The following is a 20,239-nucleotide window of genomic DNA, read 5'->3' as shown; positions in this document are numbered from 1 at the left end:
GAGATTTCGTTTTGCCTCTACTTTTTGGTTCCGGGGCCTCACAATTTATGTTTCGCATAATTTCGTGTAAGTTGACCTCTAACATAAATTAGTAAGATTTCGATGTGAATCAATTTCAATTTGATGTAAATTAGGTGCATTTTATTATATGTTAATTTATTATTATTTGGTATAAATCAGGTATATTTTGATATAAGTTGATTATTATCATTTAGTGTAAATTAAGAACAATTTAATGTAAATTAAGAATAAATTATTAATTTACATCAACTCGTACTCGTACCAAATGAAACTTGTGAGGCCCCATTTTCCTACTTTTGGACGCTGAGTGGACATATGAGCACCAGGTCACCATGACCACCACTGCCACATCCAGAGGCCACAACATTAATGGCATATATTAGAGCTGTTAAATGACCACCATTACCACATCCCACAAGGCCACAACATTAGCAGCACATATTAAATTAACTCATATATATCCATCCAATAAATCGATCAAAATTAATGAGACATAAATAATCATGATTTTGAGAGAGTGTAGGTCATTATTGTGAGAGTTTTGTTTAATTTGTTTCTTCTCTAACATTTGAGATTTTATAGATCTGATTTCTCATATATGCAATTTCTTCGTTTATTATTGTCATATCTAAACTTTTCTTTGGATTTGAACTAACTTTTAATTAGATCTGACTGTTAGAAAATATTCATAGATCTATGAGGCTACAATGATTCATTTGGATGGAAAATATGTTAGAGCTTATCTTTATTTGTATAAATTTTTAGATTTGCTGTATTTATTGATTTCAGATCCTATGTATCTATATCATGCTTTTTTTTTTTTTTGGCAAAACCCAAATGCGGGAGGGGCTGCCAACCCCCTGTTTTATTAGAGAGAGTAAAGCCATTACAAAGCCTGCAAGGAATAAGAGCCTACAGGGCCCTGAACAATAGAGGAACTACTACTTGACGACCCAGGATCGGGTAAAAGGGACCTCCCAACGATCCAGTTGCAAGGTTGCCCGAACAGTCGGTGGAAGTTGATGGACCGAGGAGAAGACAGTGTCTGTTGGATGCTTTCCCCCTGCTAGTTTGTCTGCGCAACTATTCGCCTCCCTAAAAATATGGCGCACAGTGGATGACAATTCAACTAACAAACTCTGTATTCTATGCAAGGTATAGCACAAAGGCCATTTGGATGTGTCACTAAAGAGCAAAAAATGAACTAAGACTTCCGAATCGACCTCGGCGAGAAGGCCGGTAAGATTCCTTTCCTTGCAATACAAGAGAGCATGCCATAAGGAGAGGCCTTCTGCAGTCAAAGTATCCACCTCCCCAAACTCCTTATAAAAGGCAAAAATCAGGTGCCCTGTGTGGTCACGAACTAGCCCTCCACCTGATGCTCTTGCACCAAAGACACTAGCATCCGTGTTGAGCTTCAGCATGTTGAGTGGAGGTCTCGACCAGGCCACAGCACAAACCTTGAACCGCTTGGAACGTATCCCTTTGGTTGGAGCCCACGGATGCTCTAGGTCCCTAATGAAATGTTTAGGCATGAGGACTCCAGCTTGACCGAGCTGCACCACAAAGCTTTCAATGTCCAGAATGACCTGTCGCGACTGAAACGGCACACCCTCATGTCGTGCTCGGTTACGCACTTTCCAGAGAAACCAAATTACTATAGCTGGCATAGCCGTACGAATGTGATCCAGTGATCCCAACCCAATAGAGCACAACCAAGACATGAACATTGCAGAGAGAGAGGAGTGCATTAGGTCTAGTACGCCAAATTGCCTGCTGGCCCAATCCCAGACCTCAGAGGCAGCCGGGCCAGTGAGGAACAAGTGAGAGAAAGACTCCTCATGGGAGAAGCAACAATGGCACCGAGAAGGAAGGGCTACCCCCTCCAACGAAGGGTAAGATCCAATGGCAGAAAGTTATATAAGGCACGCCACGAGAAAAACGAGACCTTCAAAGGCGAGAATGTGCACCACAACCGCCCTACATACCATAGACGAGTTCTTCTTGGATCGAAGTGGGTCCCATGCAGATTTAACCCTAAAGAGTCCCAAGGAGGAAGGCAACCAAATCATTTTATCCTCCAGTTGTGAAAAGACCTGCGTGTCAACGACTCGACAAACCAAGTGCAGAGGTAACCACTAGAATAACTTAGATACATTCCATTCGTCTTGCACAATAAATTCCGCAACCAGCATATGCAGGGGATTGTGAAAACCCAGCATCTCCACTATAGTCTCATCTCCCAACCATCTGTCGTGCCAGAAATCCACAAAGCCTCTCCCTAAACACCAATGAATCTGCCTCTCAGCAACATCTCGAATTGTGTCCAACCCACACCAAGAGAGGGGAGGCCTTTGGAAGGCAGCTCGGCTAGGATGCATTCCCCTGACATATTGACATATTTTTGGTGCATGTAATTGGCCCAAATTGAGTCATTCGCCCTAAGCTACCACCAAAGCTTACAAGCAAATGCAGAGCACATGTCTTCGAACGATCTAAACCTAAGTCCCCCTTTCGCAGCCAGAAAGCATAATTTGTCCCAAGAAGACCAATGTACTCTCTGGGAGTCCACACCGTAATCCCATAAAAAGCTATTACAGATTCTCCCCAACTTGATGAAAATCGCCTTTGGTGGCGGGAACACCTGCAGTATGTACATGGGAAGGGAAGAAAGAAATGTCTGAGAAGTATTAACTTACCCCCTGTTGATAGCCATTTGGAGCTTCAGCTATTTAGTCTAACTCTCATCTTTGGTTGTATTTCGGATTTGATTAAGGAACGACTGAGTCCCGGCGAGAGCTGGGCAGGTGGTCCGCCGAACCCTTTGGTTCGCCTTATGGGGAGGTGGGGCTGTCACAGTTGGTATCAGAGCCTGCTTCGCGTGGTCTCTGCGCGGAGTGAGCCTGGACTGAGTAGTGAATAGGTATGAAGGATTAAGTGCTCGTTCGAGCATAAGTTATGAATTGTGAATTGTTATAGGCCTTAAATGTTCTTATGACATCTGAGGACCATAAATAGGTACGTTAGGTGGGAATTTTGATTGTAGATAGTTTACTCTTGGGACTGGCCAGCTCGAGAGGTGAATTATCTTATTGCGGATTCTTGTGCCTGAGTACTCCAGAGTTGAGACGATACTAAATACTTGAGATTTGCAATTTGGGAATATGAACAGGCTTTGTCTGGCTAGAATAAGTATAAGAGGTTAATGGACATTGAGTCGGATAGAAAGTGACGTAAGAGACCGGACGGGGTTATTCTAACTGGGTGTGGGACGATATATCCCTTTTCTTTTGATTCGCCCGTATATTGTCGCTACATGCCGTCAGTTGTGTATCTGTGTATATGAATATCTGCCTGACTTGAGACGTATTTGTATATTTGATTATTTGTTTCCTTGATATGTTTATGTGGTGTGTTATGTGTGTATATGTTTATTTAGGTATTTGACGCCCTAAATTTTAGTTACTTTAGTCACCTTATTGCGTTTAACTAAGTTTTGGCTATAATGAGACCTGAGAGCTGGAAACGAATATATAAGGAAAATACCCTACGTTATTTGAAGTGCATGTATGAATTTCGAGGACGAAATTCTTTTAAAGAGGGGAGATTGTGACACCCCACATATTAGGAAGTTGTTTGTAAAGAAGATACTAAAGTGTATTTCTTTGGGTTTGATTTAAAACCTTATTTTGTTTAAAAAGATTAGAAACCCTAATATTTTAATTGAAAACCCTAATTTTAATCACTGGAATTGTAAAATCTCTCACGTTTTTTCTTAAAAATTTCCTTTTATTTGGCAATTTCATTTATTAAAGCTCTACCACCCAGTCATTCCACAATAAGTGCAAATGAACCTAGAAAGTAGGGTTTCACTTTTCGGTTTCAAGATTGGAGCAAATTAGGGTTTTCGCGATTTTTCGCAGGATGATTTTTCGGTACAGAGCAAGGATCAAATTTGGTGATTAAAAGTGACTTTTAGGTGAGAAATAATATGTGATTAGGAGCAATGATATAAGGTTAGTGAATAGAAAATAAAAACCCTAATACGTGTGTTTTAAAGAAAAACGGCGCGAACCGGTGGGTACCACGCGTTACCGATTGAACGCACCACTTGACCACCACTTTCTTATCACATGAGCTCATTAATATTTGAGTAAAATATCCCCCTCATTTCCAGCTAGTCTTGACCGAAAATGTGGACCAAATGCAAAGAAAAGAAAGAGAAAAAAAAGAGTGGTGGTGGTGGCGCCACTTGTCGCCACCTAAGGGTTTCTTGACCAACCAAGAGTCCAACCTTTTTATCCCCAATTTTTGCTCTTTCTTCTTCATTATTTCTGCTGGTGGCTGAGACAAGGGAGGGGAAAAGAGAGAGCAAAACCCATCTTCCTTCATCTTGAATTTGAGCTACAAAGTGAGGAAACAAAGAAAGTAAACCGATTAAAGTTACCTTTGAGTGTCGATTTAGTGAGGTGTTGGTGAATTTTTGAAGGGGAAAGCTAGGGTTGCTCTTGGTAGACACTTAAGCAAGGTGAGGATGATGATTTCCCCATTTCTTACTCATGATCTTGTTCAATTAGCTTAGCATCTCAAATTTGTGGTGAATAATGGTTGTTATCATGTTTTGGGTGTTTTTCTTTTTGGTTACATGAATTAGGGTTTGATGGATTGCTGCCTATACTTGATGTATGGTTAATATATGTTGTATCTAAGATTGTATAGGGGGTTTTGGTAGCAAGTGAAGCAAGAAAAGAAGAAAGTTACCATTGAAACTAAAAATTCTAGATTTCTGGAAAAATTTTAGCCCATTCTGTCCGGTTTTATTGTATCATGTTAGAGGCCGAATTAGGCTTGGAATAAAACATAAAAGTTGTAGATAATAGTATTTTATAGTTGCCTACAAAATTTCAACTCAATCAGACTAACGTAGCCTGTGAAAAGACTAAAATACCCTCACTGCCCTAGGCTATTTCCAGTGATCCGTTTTGGACAGTTCATCCAATTGACTGTGTTTATTCACTATGATCCGTGCTGATTTAGCCATTTTTCAAAACATGAAAGTTTTATTACTCTGTCTTAGCTTTTAAACGCCTCAAAGAACACCTTAAACGGACTTTGGTAGCCTGAGATATGGCCATTTAATTGTAGTACGGTTAGTTAGCCGATTAGTTGGAACCTGGTTCTGTGAACTGGGAATTTGATTAGATTACACTGGAAATTTGACTAAATGACCTTCATGAAAGTTGTAGGCCTTCGTCTTAGCTTCGAAACGGTATAAGTTTCACACTAATCCGATAAGTGTAGCCTCGGATGTGTTCTTTCCGCAAAAACCCGTTAAAACTGTCTTTTGTAAACTTCCTTTCCGCACTCGTTATTAGCTTGATTTCTTGTCCTTGTATTGTCTTGAGCCTATTGAACGGCTATTGAAATGAAATTGTATTATGGATGACTTTGGGTTGGATTGAGTAAAAGAATGAAGCCATAAATGGCTGGAAAAATAGGTAAATACAAAGGGCGTGCTGCCCAAATTTTTGCTCAAGGGCTAAATTTCTATTTGAACTTGTATACTTTTGTTTGGCCAATACCATGACCGGCTTTCCATTTTAAAACATGATTTTATCATGACGCTTAGTCTATACTAGCTGCTTGGGTACGAGTTGATTTTGAACTATCTAAATGATTCCGAAAACAATATTTTTAGCCTATCTCGTTGGAGTCCGAGTTGTCTTTGGTCCAAGTGTTTTCCGCCGGACATTTTATAACCCGCTTGAGTTAGTTTTGTGTTTGGTTTATGAAACCCTAGTTATTTTCGTCCTCCGATCCAAATATTCCCTTTTCACTATAAAGGCGTCTTTATACGTTTTACTTATCAATTGCCGATTTTTCTTTGATTTCACTTACTTATTTGTGCTAGATAGACTGTAATATTCTTTCTCATTTACTCTTAGGTTTTCTTGGTGACTGAGGTAATATCCGGAAGGATATTTGCACGTTGTTTTACGTAAATAGGTGAGTGTTCCTTGTTTGTTATGTTTCTTGATTATATGACTGATAACATGTTAAACGCTTTCAATGATTAGCCAAAACGAGTTTTCTAGGCGAGTGTGTACTTTATCGCACTCAGCCCAAATGATTGTGAACTTTTCAATGATTGAACGATTGAAATGTTACTTGTGCATGAATGTAAGCCTTTTGGCTGAATTGGCCACTGCCCCATGTTACCGATCGACTCGAGCTAGAAGCGGACTCGGTCGGGCGATATGGTGACCTGGGTGAACGTTTGGTATACTCGAGTATTACCTTGTAGGTTGGTGGAGCCCGGCCAATGTCTGGGAAGGGGGTGAATGAAATGAACGAACGAACGAGGGTTTTACTTACAAAAATGTATTTTCAAATGAATGGAGGAATAAGGGGAAATGTCAGGAGAACGAACGAACGAACAAATGGCTCCTTGTGAGCCAGTATCCTTTTAATGTATGTGTTAATATCGCTTTCCATGGTAAATGTTTCTTGAATTATTATGCTCTATGTTGAATGTATTGGATTGATTATTTGATTATGTGTTCGGAACCTCACTGAGCTTTTAGTTCATCCCTTTAGTTTTGTTTTCCTTAACAGGGGAAGGCACGCAAGGATGAGAGCTTGGTATAGACTAGCTTGGTCTAGCTCTTTATTTTTGTAATGGTTCTCGCCCTAGTGCTTGGCACAGGTTGGTTGTAGGGTGAAGTGAGAACCTTTGTACATTTGATGGTTGTACTTCCTTTTGAGATAGCAATGTATATATAAGTTTCACTTAAGTTTTGGATTGTTGTATGTTATTCCTTTGGTTGTATTTCGGATTTGATTAAGGAACGACTGAGTCCCGACGAGAGTTGGGCAGGCGGTCCGCCGAACCCTTTGGTTCGCCTTAGGGGGAGGTGGGGCTGTCACATACCCTCTTTTCTAAATGATCACACAATGAATCAATCAATGAAGGAACAATATCACTTAAGAGAAGTATAAGAGATAAGCAATTTAAGGATCACAACATAGCAATAAGTAAATGAGAAGAAAGGAATTACAAACCAATTGAATACCAAGCTCCTCTTGAACTTGAAAATCAATTCAAACAAATTTCTTCAAATTGATGAAATACAACCAATCTTGTGTACAAAGGAAGGATCACTTCCTCCTTACCCCAAAATTCACTCGGTCAAGTTAGGATTACTATCCCTCAGGACAACCTTCACAGAGGTACACTATTGAAGTATTCACTCACAAATGAAAAGTTTACAATGAACTTCACACCACCAAAACTACAAATCTTTCTTGGAGAGTGTTTTCTCACTAAAACTATTCTATATCTTTTGTATCTTTAGTGTGCAAAAATTATTTGAAATTTCTGACAATACTCTATTTATTTGAGACTAAGAAAGTGCTTCATTAATACTTCCAATGGATAGAAAACAGCTGAAAAGTCAATTAGCCGTTGGGAGTATCGGACGTCCGGTACTCTCGTTTCTTGAGTCCGACAGCATGCAGTGAACTTGAGAGGTTTTCTTCAATTATTTCGGACGTCCGGTGTCTCTGATGCTTGCATCCGAAAGCAGATGGTGAAAATGAGAAATTTTTTTCAATCCTTTCGGACGTCCGGTGCTCTAATGTTTTACGTCCGATCGAAGTCAGTGAGTTAGAGAGAATGTCTTAATTCCTTCAGACGTCCGGCGGTGGAGTTCTTCATGCGTCCGATGTGACAGCCCCACCTTCCCTTGAGGCGAACCATAGGATTCGGCGGATCGTCTGCCCAGATCTCGCCAGGACTACGGAGACAAATCGCATAAAATCCTATGTAACACGCGATATAACCAAAAGAAAACAAACAATCGGAGACCACCAGGCCAAACTATAATTTACCAAACCATATGGTGAAATGGGACATCGATTAAACACTTCAATAAAAAGGAAGACGGAAACGAAAATGAAACGAAAAGTGGTCAACGTCACAATCCGGCCGGATTCAAGGCAGTAGCTAATCCAAATTTTTTTCAACTTGCCCTGCCAATCCGGCCAAGTATCCGGCCAAGAACTGGCCGGATATGCGGCCGGATTCTCTACAAGAGTTTCCCGCCAGAATTTTTTTTCTGTTCTCGTTCAAAGTCCGTACACGTCCGATCTTTCCAACGGTTACAATTAAAGTTCATACAACCATACATACATGCGTTTCTCAACGAATATACATAACTATACTCTTTCCAACATATATACATTAGTGTCTTCAATAAGTTACTTGACGTACAAGTCAAAACATCCGTATTTATACAAAACACACGTAGGGTTTTCTAGGAGCTTAACAAAAGATCGATTACTCTAACCCGACCCCTTTTCTTCCAAATCATGGTTTCAAAGTTTGTCCCTGTAAGAAAACAAAAAATAACGGGAAGGGAGTGAGTTTAACCTCAATGAGGTGCTAAAAGTACAAGTAGTCATGAATCATGGCATTTCACTTTCAATCATGCAACTTTACACATCAGATAGGAAAATGAATAAACACTTCAAATGGAAAGGATACAGGTGGCTCTCAAGAGCCAAATTCCCTTTTTCTTCACCAGAGCTTGATCAAATAGTAGTTGACACTCCGTCAACTTTCAAATAAAGTAACCAATCCAGTAGAACACCACTTATCACCAAATTCCGTACACCAAACATATCCCTTGCCCGGCCCGAACACCTCAACAGTTACAGTGGGTGGTAATACTCGTGTCTACCAGAAATTCAGGGTATAGCTTAGCCCCAAGTCAAAGATTTTATCCTTGGTGGTGCTGGACAACACAACAAACTAGCACAACGGCTATATTTCACCAGGGAGCCTCAGTTCAGGATTTTGTCCCTGGCGGTGCTGGACAACACAACAGGTGAGCACAACGGTTATATCTCGCCAGAGAACCTTGGTTCATGATTTTATCCCTGGCGGTGCTGGACAACACAACAGGCTAGCACAACGGCTATATCTCGCCAGAGAACCTCCCAACGACATCAGATCAGATGTAGATAACAGATTCAAATTTACACAGTAATTAGTCACACAAGCAAGAGAACGAGTGTGATAAAGTACACCCTCTCTCATTCAGAAAAAACAAAGTTCATAGTCATTCCAGTCACAGATTTCAAGTACGAATAAACCAAGTTAAGCAACAAAGGAGGGAGTGGTACACTCACCAGTTTAAACAAGGAGAACTTCAAAAGTTTCCTCCCAAAGGATGCCTTTGGTCACTGGCACGTTCTAGAACAACCTAAGGAAAACAATTGAGACTCGACTCCAAAACCTAGTGAATTGAATTCGCAGGTGAGACTCAGTTATGAGTCATATGCCTATCCAAATGAACCATTAATGCAAAGCAAAGATGTGGTTTCGGAGTAAAAAGGTAACGGTTGATTCTAAAGACATGAACAACCCTAAAAGTTTTCGCTCAAGTCGCGAGTACATCCAATTAGTCCTCGAGCGAAAATTTGGGCAGCACGCCCTTTATATTTACCTATTTTTCAGCCATTTATGACTTCATTATTTTTCTCACTTCAACCCCAATATTACACAAAATTAATCTTACCACAATAGCCTTTCACTAGGCTCAAAATCATCCAATAACAACACAAGTCTAATAATATAACCGGAAATCAGTTTTGAAGACAAAAGGCTAAACGGCAGATTTGACATCTTATAACATTTTGGTCACCACGGGAGCTACGTTTATCGAATTGGGGTACACTTTATATCATTTCGAAACTAAGACAGAGAACTACAAGTCTTATGAAGACATCGACAGCCATTTCATTTATTATCCAGGTCAAAAGGTGCAATCTCAGAGAAAATAGAAAACTGTCCGCAAAACAGTACATTTGGCAGTCAAGGGTATTTTTTGTTATTTCACATGATACAGTGCTCAGATTGAGCTGAAATTTTGCAGGCGTCTAGTTAACACCATTTCCTACAACTTTCATGTTTTGATCTAAGCCTGATTTAGTCTCTATCATGGACGAACTAAGCAGGTCAGAAGCAGGGCAGTTTGCTCTCTAAAACTGGAAATCAACCACACAAGCTGGAATTTTTGTAAGCAACCAAAACCAACATATAAAAGTTTCAATTTTACACATAACAAGACTATCATTTCATGGCCAATCATAAAGCATCATATGAGGGCAGAAAATTCACTACTAAAACTGAAAATTTCCATATCACCACCTCAACTCATGGAATATGGCATAAAACTACCAAAATCTCAACCATAAACTATTAGTTTGCATATATTTGAAGTAGAGGAGAGTTTATTGCCATAAATACCTTGAACCTTATGCAAAGAGGCTACCAATACCTCTACCATCCCAAATCACTCCACAAAAACCCTTAAACCTCCTTAGAAATACACTTTTATGGAGTATTTTTCAAAGGGTTTGGCTAGAACTCAAGATTGAAGCTTGAAATTTAGGTGGAAGATGAAGCTATCTTTCTCTCTTTTTCTCCTCTTCATGGCCGGCCAACAAGGTAAAGAAAACAAGAGAATTTTGGTCAAATTTTAGTTTTAGTAAAGGTAGGAAAGACTTGGTGAAGTCCAACATCCAATGGTTTTGCGACACTTGACCTTTCTAAAGTTTTCTCTAATCCTTTGCTTTCCAATGGTTAATTTATCTAACTAATCTCTAATTATCTCTTAACACCTTTTAAAATAATAGTTCTTGACAAAATTTTACCTAGTCATCAAACTTTTATCGTACTTACCGCACTAGCGAGTCCCACGTCCATAATATATTCCAAACTTGACATGAACTAGTTTATACGAGAAAAATGATTTAAACACTATACTCACTTATAAAAATATGTGAAAAATTAATATAATAAAATTAAAGTAAGGAAAATGCACGCGGAAAAATAAAATAATATAAAATAAAACAAGGAGAATTTTGCGGGTCCTCACATCTGAAGTTGCGCAATGATTATCGGACATTCGGTCTGTCTTCATAAGCGTCAGACAGCTTTCAGCAACCTTTGTCTTTTTCAATTGCACTTGATCTTTGAATCTGATTTGCTTCATAGCTGAAAGTATTTCTTGAAAAGATATTAGTATCATCCATTTGTTTTGTAAATATCAAAAGTTAGGGACTAAAACAACAACTATAATCCATTTCTCCTTTTTGATGATGACAAAACAATGGATGGAGGAAAAAATAATTGAGCCAAAACTCCCCCTCACTCAATGCAACAAAAATTTTTAAGTGTCAAACTTATAATTTCAGAATAACTTCTTCTTTCACATAACATCCATTCCTCCCTCTTTTTGCCATCATAAGATGAGAGTAAAATCCAACAACTATAATCCATAATGTAGTTGCCATAATAGAGAATCCAAAATACCAATTAAAAGTAGAGAAATGATACCAGAATTCATCAATCACCAACATACCAACATCAATTATCAACCAAAAATAGAGAATTAATACCAAAAGAAATACCAAACAGAGAAATATCAACCAAAATACATTAGCAATTCAACTAGAAACTATCAATGTTAACCAAGATCCATTAGTACAGAGTACTTGAAACATCAAAAGAGAAAATACAAAAGATGCATCCTAATATGAAGTGCAAATGATCTTAGAGTGCTTAAAGTGTAATCACAAAATTTCAGAAAGTTACAACACTTAAATTCCGAACAATTGACACTTCTAATTTTAACAATATTCAAACCAAATAGATTTTGAACTTTTACAAATAGGGAAACGAAATTTTTTTGAATGTATCATCTTTGTGAGTAAGAAAAATCACCCAATTGTATTTAAAATAATTATCAATAATGACTAAACAATATCTCTTACCACCTAAATTAGCAATTTGTGTAGGACCAAACAAATCAAGATGTAAAAGCTCCAATGGTCATGAGGTAGAAACACATTATCTCCAAATGTCACTATGCCACTAGACTTTGGTTTGAATTTGATGAATTGTGATGGATCACCGGTCATGTGTCTTGAATATTTACTGTCTATGAACCACTTTGATTCCTTAATAATGTTCCCCAGATTCACCTATTCAAGAGTTCAATAACTAATATTTGGTACTCATTAATTTTTGGGTCCTTGAGTGTTAGCATTATGTCTAACTATTCACATGCATTTCATACCTCTTCTCATGTTCTTACTCACATAGCAATTACTTTTCATGTGACCTTTTTGATAACAAAAATTACACATAACTAACGAGTTATTTGCATAAACAGGTTTAATAAATCTTACTTGTCTTCTCTTATAAACAGCAAAATCATTTGCACTAGAATATATCTTCTTCTCATAAGTGCCAAGATGAGACTTTGTTCTATTTCCTTGAAAGCAATTTTATTTCTTATATTGGAGAAATTCATTTAAATTATCCATTCTTTTTTTCAGATCATCTTATTTCTCTTTGAACCTTTCACAAATTCTTGTTTTTCTATCAAGCTTATTTTGTAAATCAATCTCATTCTTTTTCAAGAAATCATTTTCAGTTTTCAGCTTCTTGTTTTCTTAAAAAAGAAGTGCATCATTCTGAAGAAAAAAACTAATTTTCTGTTTTAATTTCTTGTTTCTAACATAAAATTCTTTCAAACTATCATGCAATTTTTCAATGAAAAATTCAAGATCATCATCAATTTCATCATCACTTTCAAATTGAGGGTTACAAATTGTTACCTCATTATCTCCAATGACCATAAAAATCAATTGAACAGATTCTTCTTCCTCTTCAATTTCACCATCGGAGTTGTACTCATTCTATATGAATTGGAAGTTTTGAATCTTGATTTTCTTTTTTCTTTTTTCTTTTTTATTGGATACTCACTTATGTAGTGTCTAAGTTGGCCGCATTCATAGTATTTGTTACCTTGCTTTTTGTTGGCCTCTAACTTTCCATTGTTTCTTGCATTGTTGAATTGATTAGTATTCGGATTGTTAGGTCCTCCTTTTCTGAATCTCATTTTATTGAGAATTCTCTCGAAACTTTTTGTGATGAGAGTTAGATCATTGTCATCCACATCCATATCTTTTTCATCCGAGAAAGTCGAGTCATCTTCATCTTGAGATGTTTTTAGAGCAATACTCCTTCTTACCTTTGCATCATCTTTCTCTTGTACCTTAATTTTAAGTTTCAACTCATAAGAGGTTAGAAAATTAATAAGAGATTCAATAGGTATAGAATTCAAATCTTTAGCATCTTTAATGGCAGTCATCTTATTCTCCCAATTCTTGGACAAAGCACTCAAGATTTTTCTGTTTTTCTCTCTTAAGAAGTATTCCTTTTCTAGTACTTCTAAATCTTTAATGAGATCATTGAATCTATAATATATTTTGTCAATATTTTCATGAGGTTCCATCTTAAATAATTCATATTTGGTAACTAAACTAGATTTCTTTTGTTTTCTCACATTTCATGAATTTTTCTCAATTTGTCCCAAATCGTTTCAGCAGACCTACAACCTTTGACTCTAATAGATTTATTTGAATCTAAAGCACTATATAACACATTCATAACCTTTGCATTCAAGGTTAGGTGGGTTCTATCATCACTAATCAATTCATTTCTGATTTTTAGTCTTGGTTTATGAGTAACTTCATCTATTATAGAGGCGTCATATGGACTTTCATTAACAATAAATCACAATTCAATATCAATCGATTGCAAGAAAATAATAATTCTTTATTTTCAACTTATATAATTTGACCAATTAAACATTGGAGATCTAATCACAGATTGTTCTTCAAAAAATATGGCATTGTTAGTTGTCATTTTTACTCCTAAGCCGTTTGAACTTAATCTCTAGGAGACCAAACTCTGATACCAATTGTAAGGATCGAAAACAATCTAAGAGGGGGGTGAATTAGGTTGATTAAAAAGTTAATCAAGTTATGAGCACTTTTTTGCTCAATATAAAATTTACCCTCTTTTCTAAATAATTACACAATGAATCAATTAATGAAGGAACAATATCACTTGAGAGAAGTAGAAGAGATAAGCAATTTAAGGATCACAACATAACAATAAGTAAATGAGAAGAAAGAAATTGTAAACCAATTGATTACCAAACTCCTCTTGAACTTGAAGATCAATTCAAACAAGTTTTTTCAAGTTGATGAATTACAACCAATTTTGTGTATAAAGGAAGGCTCACTTTCTCCTTGCCCCAAACTCCACTCGGTCAAGTTAGAAAGTTTTACTATCCCTTAGGACAATCCTCACAGATCTACACTATTGAAGTATTCGCTCACAAATGAAAAACTTACAATGAATTTCACACCACCAAGACTACAAATCTTTCTTGGAGAGTGTTTTCTCACTAAAACTATTCTATATCTTTTGTATCTTCAGTGTGCAAAAGTTATTTGAAATTTCTGACAATGCTCCATTTATTTGAGACCAAGAAAATACTTCATTAATGCTTCCAACGGATAGAAAGCAACTGAAGAGTCAACTAGCCGTTGGGAGTATCGGACGTCCGGTACTCCTGTTTCTTACGTCCGACAGCAGGCAGTGAGTTTGAGAGATTTTTTCCAATTCTTTCGGACATCCGGTGTCTCTGATGCTTGCGTCCGAAAGCAGATGGTGAAAATGATAAATCTTCTTTAATCCTTTCTGTTCCTCCAACATTTTTTCATAAAACTTTGTTTTCTCTTCCAACTTCCTTTTCAAATTATTTTTGCAATCAAAAACACTTTTTTGATTTTTTAAATCATCATTTTCCATTCTCAAACATTTGTTTTCTTGAAAAAGTTTGGAGTTTTCTTCCAACAAATCATTTATTTTTGTTTTCAAATCTTTATTTTTAGCATAAGATTTTCTCAAACTTTTATGCATTTTAATCATAAGAATTTTCACATCATCATCTTCATTATCTTCATCACAAGAAGAGTGATAAGAACTTACCTCATCTTCTCCAACGGCCATTAGTGCCATTTGGGCCAACTCTTCTTTTTCTCTTTTTGAATTGCATTCATCCCATGTAATTTTGCAATCTCCTCTTGAACATCTCTTGTTGAAGATCTTCTTGAAACTTTTGATGTGAGGAGTTATATCATTGTCCACTTCCATGATTTCATTACCCATGAAGGATGGGTTATCCCCCACTTGAGATGCTTTAAAAGCTATGCCTCTCTTATACATTCTTGCATTTTCTTCCTCTTGCACTTTGAATTTCAGCTTTAATTCATAAGAGGTTAGGGTATCCACAAGAGATTCAATGGACATAGAATTTAAATCCTTTGCCTCTTCTATAGCATTTATTTTGTTTTCCCATTCTTTTGGCAAGGCATTCAAAATCTTTCTATTTTTCTCACCCAAAGAATATTCTTTTCCAAGCAATTTAAGATCTTCAATAATGTCACAAAATCTACTACACATCTCATCAACATTTTCAAGAGGATGCATTTTGAAAAATTCATATTGAGAAACAAGCAAAGATTTCTTTTGTTCTTTAATATCTTGGTTATCTTCATGAAATACACACAATTTATCCCAAATATCTTTAGCTGATTTACAACCTTTAATCCTACTAGATTCATTTACATCTAATGCATTGTACAATATACACATGGCCTTGGCATTCAAAGAAAGGTATCTCTTGTCTTTTTCATTCAATTCTTGTCTAGTCTTTAATCTACTCAAATTAGTGGTAGAGTCAATTATTCTGGCTTCATAAGGACCATCTTCTACCACATACCATAATTCAATATAAACGGATTGTAAGAAAATCATCATTCTTTATTTCCACATGCTAAAATGAGAACCACTAAACATAGGTGGTCTATCAATAGATTGCCCTTCTAAAAAAGAAACTTTTATGGTTGCCATGATCTTTACTCTAAGCGGTTAAGCTTGATCAAAAGAGACCAAGCTCTGATACCAATTGTAAGGCCTGGTGCAACCCAATGAGTACAAACAATTTCACAATGATGCACAAAGATATATCAAATTTAAGCACAATAAAGAAAACTTAATTAAAGAGAAAAGATAAGAAATGCAAACCAAATATCAATCCAATAGCCTCTTCAATAGATGGCGATGCTAACCAAGATGTACAAGTGAAGGCTCACTCCTTCCTCACCCCAAACACACTTTGGTTGAGCCAAGAAGTTTTACAACAATTCTAGTTAACCCTCAACAGCCTACACTTGAAAGATCACTCACCCAATTAAGAACTATTTTATACAAATGAGGCAACCTTCACCAAGGTTTTACCACTTCAAGTGATAGGTTCACCTTCACCAAGGTTTTACTCCTCCTAGAGAATAACCTTCACTTGAGCAACCTCACAACCCAACTTCCCCAACCCCTTATACAACCAACAAAGAATCTTTCTACTCAAAAATCTCACTTGTAAGCTTGTATTTTGTGTTGGCAAAAGTCTCGTGTCTTCTTGTGCTTTGGGGTGTTTATAGAAGGTGAGAAATGGCTCCAAAAGTCTCTCCAACGGTCAAATATTAAATGCTGTCAAAACTAGCCGTTGGCCTGTCGGACGTCCGAACCACCTGTCGGACGTCCGAACCCTGCGTCCAAACCACCTGTCGGACGTCCGAACCATGAGTCCGAACGTCGTCAGAGAGTCATCAAATCTTTGCGAAATTTCTCGGACGTCCGATGCGATCGACGTGCGTCCGATGCGTGCGTCCGATCCTTCCGGACGTCCGATGCTTCCTCACGAGCGTCCGACAGAGTTTCCTTCTTGATGTTCTTCATCCTTTCGGACGTCCGATAGCTTCCTTTCAGACGTCCCACATGAGTGCCCTGTTTTTGCTTCTTCTTTTGTGCCACAAGAATCTGTTCTAACAAATTGCTCACATAAAAATATTAGCCCAAATCTACATTTTAGTTTGTTAATCATCAAAACCAAGGATTGATCGACCAAGGTCAACAATCTCCCCCTTTTTGATGATGACAAACAAAATGAAGATTTCTTTGATCAAATAAGTTCAAATAAAACTCCCCCTTAGAAAATGCCAACATACAAAGAAATTTCAATAAATCCTACTCCCCCTTTTGACATCAATCAAAAAGCAAACTCCCCCTTTATTTTCCAAATCAAGACAATATAGAATGACAAAACTTTCATGATACCAATTGTAATTTTTTATAGGGTTCTTGGGAGTTAGTACAACATGATCTAGCAATCCACATGGATTTCATACATTTTCTCATATTTTTCTTTACATAGCAATCATTTTGCATATGTCCAAATTGGCAACAAAAGTGACACATGATAGAAGTATTTTGCACATAGGTGGATTTAATGCAACTAATTTTCTTACTTCTTATCATAGCAAACTTATTTGTACCTTGAAAAGATTTGCTTTCTTTTATTTGAGAAAACGTTTGTTTTTCATTTTGGAGAAACTCGTTCAAGTCATTAATTCTTTTCTTTAACACATTTTGTTCCTCCAACATTTTTTCATAAAACTTTGTTTTCTCTTCCAACCTCCTTGAGATTAAGCTCTAACGGCTTGGAGTAAAGATGACAACCAGTCATGCTATGTTTGTTGAGGGGCAATCTGTTACTAGGCCTCCCATGTTCAGTGGCTCCAACTATGTTAGCTGGAAAGAACGGATGATTATTTTTTGGCAATCTATTGATATTGAACTGTGGTTTATTGTAAGTGAAGGCTCACTCCTTCCTCACCCCAAACACACTTTGGTTGAGCCAAGAAGTTTTACAACAATTCTAGTTAACCCTCAACAGCCTACACTTGAAAGATCACTCACCCAATTAAGAACTATTTTATACAAATGAGGCAACTTTCACCAAGGGTTTACCACTTCAAGTGATAGGTTCACCTTCACCAAGGTTTTACTCCTCCTAGAGAATAACCTTCACTTGAGCAACCTCACAGCCCAACTTCCCCAACCCCTTATACAACCAACAAAGAATCTTTCTACTCAAAAATCTCATTTGTAAGCTTGTATTTTGTGTTGGCAAAAGTCTCGTGTCTTCTTGTGCTTTGGGGTGTTTATAGAAGGTGAGAAATGGCTCCAAAAGGCTCTCCAACGGTCAAATATTAAATGCTGTCAAAACTAACCGTTGGACTGTCAGACGTCCGAACCACCTGTCGGACGTCCGAACCCTGCGTCCAAACCACCTGTCGGACGTCCGAACCATGCGTCCGAACGTCGTCAGAGAGTCATCAAATCTTTGCGAAATTTCTCGGACGTCCGATGCGATCGATGTGCGTCCGATGCGTGCGTCCGATCCTTCCGGACGTCCGATGCTTCCTCACGAGCGTCCGACAGAGTTTCCTTCTTGATGTTCTTCATCCTTTCGGACGTCCGATAGCTTCCTTTCGGACGTCCCACATGAGTGCCCTGTTTTTGCTTCTTCTTTTGTGCCACAAGAATCTGTTCTAACAAATTGCTCACATAAAAACATTAGCCCAAATCTACATTTTAGTTTGTTAATCATCAAAACCAAGGATTGATCGACCAAGGTCAACAATCTCCCCCTTTTTGATGATGACAAACAAAATGAAGATTTCTTTGATCAAATAAGTTCAAATAAAACTCCCCCTTAGAAAATGCCAACATACAAAGAAATTTCAATAAATCCTACTCCCCCTTTTGACATCAATCAAAAAGCAAACTCCCCATTTATTTTCCAAATAAAGACCATATAGAATGACAAAACTTTCATGATACCAATTGTAATTTTTTATAGGGTTCTTGGGAGTTAGTACAACATGATCTAACAATCCACATGGATTTCATACCTTTTCTCATATTTTTCTTTACATAGCAATCATTTTGCATATGTACAATTTGGCAACAAAAGTGACACATGATAGAAGTATTTTGCACATAGGTGGATTTAATGCAACTAATTTTCTTACTTCTTATCATAGCAAACTTATTTGTACCTTGAAAAGATTTGCTTTCTTTTGTTTGAGAAAACGTTTGTTTTTCATTTTGGAGAAACTCGTTCAAGTCATTAATTCTTTTCTTTAACACATTTTGTTCCTCCAACATTTTTTCATAAAACTTTGTTTTCTCTTCCAACCTCCTTGAGATTAAGCTCTAACGGCTTGGAGTAAAGATGACAACCAGTCATGCTATGTTTGTTGAGGGGCAATCTGTTACTAGGCCTCCCATGTTCAGTGGCTCCAACTATGTTAGTTGGAAAGAACGGAAGATTATTTTTTTGCAATCTATTGATATTGAACTGTGGTTTATTGTAAGTGAAGGCTCACTCCTTCCTCACCCCAAACACACTTTGGTTGAGCCAAGAAGTTTTACAACAATTATAGTTAACCCTCAACAGCCTACACTTGAAAGATCACTCACCCAATTAAGAACTATTTTATACAAATGAGGCAACTTTCACCAAGGGTTTACCACTTCAAGTGATAGGTTCACCTTCACCAAGGTTTTACTCCTCCTAGAGAATAACCTTCACTTGAGCAACCTCACAGCCCAACTTCCCCAACCTCTTATACAACCAACAAAGAATCTTTCTACTCAAAAATCTCACTTGTAAGCTTGTATTTTGTGTTGGCAAAAGTCTCGTGTCTTCTTGTGCTTTGGGGTGTTTATAGAAGGTGAGAAATGGCTCCAAAAGGCTCTCCAACGGTCAAATATTAAATGCTGTCAAAACTAGCCGTTGGCCTGTCAGACGTCCGAACCACCTGTCGGACGTCCGAACCCTGCGTCCAAACCACCTGTCGGACGTCCGAACCATGCGTCCGAACGTCGTCAGAGAGTCATCAAATCTTTGCGAAATTTCTCGGACGTCCGATGCGATCGATGTGCGTCCGATGCGTGCGTCCGATCCTTCCGGACGTCCGATGCTTCCTCACGAGCGTCCGACAGAGTTTCCTTCTTGATGTTCTTCATCCTTTCGGACGTCCGATAGCTTCCTTTCAGACGTCCCACATGAGTGCCCTGTTTTTGCTTCTTCTTTTGTGCCACAAGAATCTGTTCTAACAAATTGCTCACATAAAAACATTAGCCCAAATCTACATTTTAGTTTGTTAATCATCAAAACCAAGGATTGATCGACCAAGGTCAACAATCTCCCCCTTTTTGATGATGACAAACAAAATGAAGATTTCTTTGATCAAATAAGTTCAAATAAAACTCCCCCTTAGAAAATGCCAACATACAAAGAAATTTCAATAAATCCTACTCCCCCTTTTGACATCAATCAAAAAGCAAACTCCCCCTTTATTTTCCAAATAAAGACCATAT

General features: G+C 37.6%; 1 protein-coding gene across 1 annotated transcript; it reads right to left on the bottom strand.

Moving 5' to 3' along the window:
• Window positions 1–962: 962 nt before the first annotated feature.
• On the bottom strand, window positions 963–2,402 carry LOC113777164. The gene is made up of 3 exons (XM_027322203.1): window positions 2,178–2,402; window positions 2,010–2,117; window positions 963–1,904 (listed from the first exon to the last, which is right to left on the bottom strand). The coding sequence occupies exons 1-3, from the start codon at window positions 2,400–2,402 to the stop codon at window positions 963–965; spliced, it is 1,275 nt and encodes a 424-aa protein (XP_027178004.1).
• Between the last annotated feature and the right edge of the window lie 17,837 nt (window positions 2,403–20,239).

Source organism: Coffea eugenioides, chromosome 7, assembly GCF_003713205.1.
Source record: "Coffea eugenioides isolate CCC68of chromosome 7, Ceug_1.0, whole genome shotgun sequence".
In the NCBI taxonomy this organism is placed as follows: domain Eukaryota; kingdom Viridiplantae; phylum Streptophyta; class Magnoliopsida; order Gentianales; family Rubiaceae; genus Coffea; species Coffea eugenioides.
The sequence above is the reverse complement of the archived record's forward strand: the minus strand, read 5'-3'. Positions and strand labels throughout refer to the sequence as shown.